Genomic DNA, 7,033 nt, shown 5'->3' with positions numbered 1-7,033 from the left:
ATGGAGCCGTCGTGGCGAAGTTGCTTCAGTCCAAGCGGACGAAAACAAAACGCACTTACCAATCAAAGGTGGGCATCATGGCAGCTTGGCTCGCGACAAACTTCCCCGAAATTATCGATACAAACACCAACACCAAGGAAATGCAAATCCCGCTGCCTAATGATGCTGTTCTCGCCTTTTTTTGGACATATCTGTAGCACGCCGCACCTCGAGTTCACCGTCGGTGGACTTCACATTTACGGTGAAATGGTTGACGAGTCCGAGGTTGTCACGGACAGCGAGGATCGTGCCCAGACAGCATCAAAGTATCCGTTCGAGTCTTCGCCGTCCGCAAACGAGAGTGACTTCGTCGTTAGTACGAACGCTCAGGTGCGCAAATTGTCGCTGATCGACGCTAAGCTTATCAAGTCGCCGGATTTCCTGTGCATGTACCGGATGTTCTTTGCGAATCAAAAATACGGCTGTCCAAGTTGTCGAACATGTGCACTGACATCTTCAGTCGGTCGGGCGACGAAGCGGCCAACATCATGTTAATCAACGGCGTGTTCAACTGCGTCGGGCGGCTGTTCTTCTCGTTCTCGTCCGACCTCGTGGCGCGAAATTTCAATATCGAGCACGCGTTTGCGCGCAAGTGCGTGTTCTACACGACGCTGGTGCTACAGGTGGTCATCGTCGGCACGACGCCCAAGCTGATACGCAAAAACCAGTACACGGCCTTCGTGGTTGAGATCTTTGTACTGATGGCGAGCTACGACGGTGGCTTCGGAACGATCCCAGCGTTCTTGACGGACATGTTTGGCGCATTCAACAAACAACATGACATACAGCCATCTCACCGAATGCGGCACACTCGTGCTAGTGTTGTGATGACGTACTTGGAGCAACTTGCTCATAAAGCTAATGTCTAACCAACTGGGGTGACGCGAATATCCGCTCTATCTATTACTACTGCCGATGAAGTGTTCGACGTCATTCTCTGGAATATGCTGGAGCACGTTTACAAAACAAAACCAAAAAAGGGCCGAGGAGGTGTCTTGTGACAGGCTATACAATTGGCTGTGTCGGTATCGTAAAACTCAGCAGCGTAATTCATGAATAGAGACTTTTCGAAGCCCCGTTTGAGTTTGCTTTCAGTTTCAGTGAAGCACTGTTTATGAAAACTGAAAGGAGACTGTCGTCCAGCCAAATTCGCATTTTGAGAGGCTATGATTCACTTTTAGTTTGGCAGGTATCATGGCAGACCACGTAGCATCTTACCAAGCCGATGCTTCGGCTCCTCCCAGTGCTGGACCAGCAGATACACCAAAAGCGGGGAGGAAAAACTTTACTGCAGCCGATGATCTTACTCTGTTGCGCTGTGTGAACTTAGTCCGGCCGTGGGAGGCTCATGTAGGCACTGAACACGGAATCATGAAGGCCTTTGATTCTGTCGCTCAAAAGTGTCGAGCCGTCGAAGGTTTTGTTAAGAAAGATGGGCCGGCTATGCGTACGCGCTTTGATCGGTTGGTGCGCGTTTATCGGGCAGATGAGCGGAACTCGTTGCTGTCGTCTGGGACCACTGAAGAGTACGAGGAGCGCGACGTTCTGCTAGAAGGTATTGTCTGCCGCATGGACAACTGGAAGTTGAAGACAGAGCAGGAAAGGGCAACGGAGAGAGCCAAGATTCAAGAGGTTGAGACGTCTGGTGAGTTGATGCGACGACTGGCTATGGACGAGCTGCGTGGGGAGGAAGAGGACGACGATGATACTTGTGCTGCCGGTGATGGCATATCTGTAGACGCGGAGAGAGCTGGACATGGCAGTCAGAGAACAAGTAGTCCTGCAGGGCCTCAAGCGGTGGGTGCCAAAGACAATGTCGGTCGGAAAAGAGCGGCGCCGATTGGATGCCGCAGGCCAACAAACCCAGCAAGCGCGAAAAGCTCAGCGCCGTGCGTGACTCTATTGCACAGGCGATAGAGCACACCTTGTCGGACTCGTCAGCCAGGTACGAGTATTTGCGTGAACGGCTGCGCTTCGAACGAGAAGAGGCTGCGCGAAGAATTGAATTAGAGGAGAAGCGACTGCTACTTGAGCGAGAGCGCGAAGAGCGACGTGAAGCTGCTGATCAGTTGCGTGAGCAGGAGAATCAAGCCTTTATGGTGAAGCTTCTACAGATTGCGATGGGCAAGAACGCCGATAGGTAGATTAACAACTTTGCTGGCAAGGTAGACATCTAGCGACGGCGGTTGTAGTCCGAAATACATGGAGATTTGGTTGCCATGAGGTTGCAAACATGTATGGCAGTTTGTGAGCAAGGCGGCTACGAAAAATAGCTTTCCAAGTGGCGTTTGACGCACTCGCATCTTCTTGTCCCAGTTGATAAAGGGCCAAAGTGTCTTTGCCCTACCGAAGCCCCACTCAACCGCCTCTCTGACTCTGCTCATTTGAGCGTTGAACTCCGCTTCGAGACTTCCATGTGGGGCGAGCGCAAACGGACAACGCAAGTGTTCCGACACACCGTAAGCTGGGTCTCCGTAGATAACCTTTCCTTCGAATATATCCTCCGTTGCCATGTATTCCAACAGCCCGCTCAAACTCAGCATTGTGGAATCATGCCGCCGCCCTTCGACCGGACCATACCATACCCACTGACAATAATCCCATCGGGTGCAGTGACCGCCTGCCAGTTCAAGCTGTAGTGGGCCTACTTTGGCTCACTACTTTTGCTTGCACGTCGCGTTACGTGTATGAGGAAGCGTAGGAGCTTATTAATAATATGAATTAATTATACTTGGGTCCACAAGTATAATATAAATCAAATAAAACACCAAGTAGTTAGTTAAAAGTAATTTGAGAACTGTATTGTTTGTAAATTGATCTTCCTCCTAAATATGCTAAAACTGTTTATCATCTAAAAGGGGTTAGCAGCGGCTGGCTGTCAGAGCCCCGCTAATATGCACGTCTCTGATTGGTAGAAAGATGCTGCTTTCTACCAATAGGATCTTTGGGTAGGTGTGGACCACTCATTGTGGTGGCCCACTTCAATGTATCAATTGGTGTGACTTACACCAAGGTGAGGAAGTATCTAAAACTTTTAACAGATATCCTATCTGTTAAAAATCACAAGTGGCTACAAGCCACTTGTGGGTGTAACCCCGAAACACCATCCCCCCTTAAGGTTAGACGCGCGGGGTCTCCGCACGTCAATCTTCTGAATTGATCATTCGTCAATTCTCCGCGTTTGGAGAAGAAATCCGCGCTCATTCAACGATGAGCGCGCCCCAGAGAAGAAGAACCCGAAGGCGGTGGAGAGTCATCTCTCCATCGATGACTACTTCGAACGCCAGAAGGCGAAGTATGGCGACGTCGTCGACTTCGACAACGACGATGAAGACATGGAGGACGAGAAGGACTCGTCCTCAAAGCGCAAAGATTTAGTGTCGAGCGAGTCGCTCGACCCCACGCTAAGAACATTCGCCCGCGTGAAGGGGATGAATCGGATGCTTCGAGTTCGAAGCGTTCGCGAACTGAGAGCGATACCCCACTCGCTTCCGCTGGGGCTCTCAGTACTCCGCGCGCTGCTGCTGCAGCGCGTGATTTCAAAGCTCAAGGCTCTCCGCGCGCTGCGCCTGCAGCGCGCGATCCGTGGATGCCGTCCGCGTCCGAGATCACGGACCGGTATGGGAACTCGGTACCTCCGAATGAGGTGCCGCTGTATGTATGCAGCGCCATCAAAGATGACGCTGTGGCTGCCGAGCTGCGCTTTGATGCGGAAACGCATCAAAGGCGCGATTCCTACATCGGACTCTTTCATGAGCTCCGATGGTTCAAAGCAAGAAGACATCTTCTCGCAGCAAAGTGCCCGAGTGACAGGCACTTTGTCAAAGTTGGAATGCTTTTGTTGAGAGTTTCAACAAGAAGCCGAGTGCTTACCGTGATCGGATTAAGCAAGCGCGTGATCGCTTCGAGACGTACTCGAAGCGTGGAAAATTGGAGCAGCTCCACGTTGCCGCGGAGGAGGCTAACGTGCCGTGCGCGGTGCCCGAGGGCTTTCAGTGCGCGAAGTGTTTCCCAGGCGCGGTGCGTTTGAGCGACCGCGACCTGAACGGGTACACGTCGTTCCGTGTGCCCGAAAGTCTCAAAGAGCTCCGTGCTAAATTCTTAGCACGTGAGGGTTCGGGCGCTAGCGATGACCGCAGCGTTCGCACTACATCCGCTGCGCCAGCGCGTACTGCTCTTCGTACGCCCTCACCATTTCCGAAACGTCCTCCAGCGAGACGTTCCGCGGCTCCCATGTATCTCGATGGGGAGGAAATCCTCTCCAACGAATACGAAAACGAGCCCCTTGAGGGTTCGTTTTCGGGATACTATGGTCAACAATCCGCTCAACAATCCAGCGGGTTGAGACGCGGGCGTCACGGATCGGCGGGGGTGGGAACACGCCCCGGGTATGATCAGCCCCGGGCTGATCAGCACGCGCCTCTCCACGACCGGGCGACCGCCGTGGGGCATCTGCAGGCGCTGAGTTCGCCGCCCTGAAGCAGGAGCTGGCGAACCAGAAGGCTCAAGTCGCGGCGGTCTCACAGACCGCGTCGAATATCCAGGTCGAGTTGGGGGCTCGGATGAAGGAGTTGCTCCAGGGCGTCCGCGCACTGGAGGAGAGGCTGCTCGTCGCCGAGGCTTCGGGTCAGCCGAGCTAGATGGCTCGTGCTGCAGGTATGGCTACAGCCGTGCGACGTAAAAGGTCGGATGGAGGCGCATGCTAGACGGTATGTCTAGCGTGTAAGCGTTGCCATGCCGTGCCAACACGGTGAACGGCCCGATGAAGCGCGGAGCAAGCTTACTTGCTCCGAAATCCGAAACTGCATGTTTAAGCAGGTTTTGAGTGGCTAACAAAACCAATGAACTAACTTTAAATTCATTTGTGTTGCCTCTGCCCACATTGTCTGCGTTCAGCTTCTGTTGATCAACATTTGCTACTATTGCATCTTGGACAAACCGAATCACGGCTTGTCTTTTGGTGATCAAACTGATTGCATCCGAGCTGAAGTCATTCAGCTCGCTCTCCGCTAGAGGCCCGGCCTCTGCGTGGTTCTTTGCGGTGTCTGCGCCCTGCGCAGACCCGTGGTCGTTGGCCTTGTTGTTGGGGGAGTCTGCGCCCTGCGCAGACTCATGTGGTTTGTCCATTGTTGCAGCTGACACTGTGCAAGTGTCAGCGGTTTTCTGCGGCTGCTGTATTGCAGTCGTAGATCCTCCCCCACTTAAAGTGGGAGCCATCACTCCGAGTAAACTCGGTAGACGTGGATGCCGCATGGCATTCACGTAGAACGGTGTATGCCTGGTCGAGGTATGCATTAAGTTGTTGATGGCAAACTCTGCCGTCGATAAGCACTCGCTCCAGTATTGGAACGAGTGAGCGTAGCTCTTCCAAATGTCGACGAGCACGCGATTCACGCGCTCGGTTTGACCGTCCGTCTGCGGATGATCCGCAGTCGACATCGAAAGCTGGCTCCCAAGAAGTGTAAACACTTCTTGCCACAGGTGCGCTGTGAAGCGCGGGTCTCTGTCCGACACGATGTCGGACGGCATGCCATGGTGTTTGAACACCATGTCGACGAACAGACGGGTCGTCTGCTTCGCGGTCACCTCTGCCGGCACCGCAGCAAGATGTACCATCTTGCTGAAGAGGGCGACGAAGACCACAACACCGGTATTCCCTCCGCGGTCCGGGGGAAGACCAAAGATGAAGTCCAAAGACATGGACTTCCAACACTCCGACGGAGTCGGTAGTGATTGTAACGGAGCCTGCGCGAATGGCGCAGGCTTTACGCGTTGGCATACCTCGCAAGCACGGATGTACTTGCGTACCCACTTATACTGGTGGTGCCAGTAGAAGTCGCGCGTATGTCTTCTCACGTCCGAGATGTCCCGCAGTCGGGGCATCATGATATTCGTACATGATCCTGAGTCGCAGGTCATGGTCATTCGGCACGACAACGCGATCCGCGTTGTCGTCGACTGCATTGTAAAACAGTAATCCGTCGTGCACTCGAAAGCGGTGTGCACGCGCTCGAAGGTGCTTGGGCAGTTTCTGACGGGACTTGTCAGAAGGCGCTGTGCCATAGGCCAGCAAGAGCTTCGTGTCCGCGTCGTGCGCGTACGCGGCCTTCACATCATCCAACAGAGACGATGTGGGTTTGCTCGATCGCATGGCGTCAATGGCATTGACATCAGCAGCTTCTGCGTAGTCCGGCCGACGTGATAACGCGTCGGCCACCACATTCAACCTTCCGGGTTTGTATTCGATCCGGAAGTTATATTCCTCAAAAAATGAGAGCCGTCTCGCCATTCTTTGTGATATGTGAGGTGACTTGACTGCAGCGCGCAGTGATGCATGGTCGGTGTAGACCACAAACGGTCTACTTCCAAGAAAATACACTCGGAATTTTGCGAGTACATCTTTCATGGCAAGGAGTTCCTTGTCATGCACCGGATAATTGCGCTCAACTGGCTTCAGCTGACGCGATTGGTAGTAGACGACACGATCACGGCCCTCGTGATCGTGCTGCATCAACACGCATCCGATCGCGAAATCGGATGCGTCACATACGACGTGGAATGGACGGTCTTGATCAGCCACCGCCAAGATCGGCGCCTCAGTCAAGCCCCGCTTGACTGCATCGAATGCATTTTGGCAATCGGGTGTCCAATTCCACACAGTTTCCTTCTTAAGAAGCTGTGACAGCGGGTGAATCTTGCCCGCGTAATCCTCCACATACTTGCACAAGTACGTGGTCAAGCCAAGGAACTGCCTCAGTTCCTTGACACTTGAAGGCGTTGGCCATTCATTAATCACTCTGACCTTTTCCGGGTCAGGGCGAACACCATTTTTCCCTACGAGACACCCGAGGACGGGTATCTCGCTCGCCCCGAAGATACACTTCTTCAGGTTCGCGTAGAGCTTATGCTTTCGCATAAGCTCAAGTAGCTTCCGGAGATGCACAGGGTGCATCTCTACGTCTGTCTTCCCGTCCACAGCCTGGCTGTGGATGAA

General features: G+C 53.4%; 2 protein-coding genes across 2 annotated transcripts; both read left to right on the top strand.

The window, feature by feature from the left end:
* Nucleotides 1–908, top strand: IUM83_19060 (Major Facilitator Superfamily (MFS); the record flags this gene model as incomplete). Its single annotated transcript, XM_067944089.1, has 3 exons — nucleotides 1–68; nucleotides 198–422; nucleotides 500–908. 3 exons carry the CDS (start codon nucleotides 1–3, stop codon nucleotides 906–908), a joined length of 702 nt encoding a protein of 233 aa, XP_067787813.1.
* A 975-nt stretch (nucleotides 909–1,883) lies between these two features.
* On the top strand, nucleotides 1,884–2,183 carry IUM83_19059 (uncharacterized protein; the record flags this gene model as incomplete). The annotated part of the gene is made up of 1 exon (XM_067944088.1): nucleotides 1,884–2,183. The coding sequence occupies one exon, from the start codon at nucleotides 1,884–1,886 to the stop codon at nucleotides 2,181–2,183; it is 300 nt and encodes a 99-aa protein (XP_067787838.1).
* Between the last annotated feature and the right edge of the window lie 4,850 nt (nucleotides 2,184–7,033).

Source organism: Phytophthora cinnamomi (genome assembly GCF_018691715.1).
Source record: "Phytophthora cinnamomi strain GKB4 chromosome Unknown Contig57, whole genome shotgun sequence".
In the NCBI taxonomy this organism is placed as follows: Eukaryota; Oomycota; class Peronosporomycetes; order Peronosporales; family Peronosporaceae; genus Phytophthora; species Phytophthora cinnamomi.
Note: the sequence above shows the minus strand (reverse complement) of the source record. Positions and strands in the feature narration are given on the sequence as shown.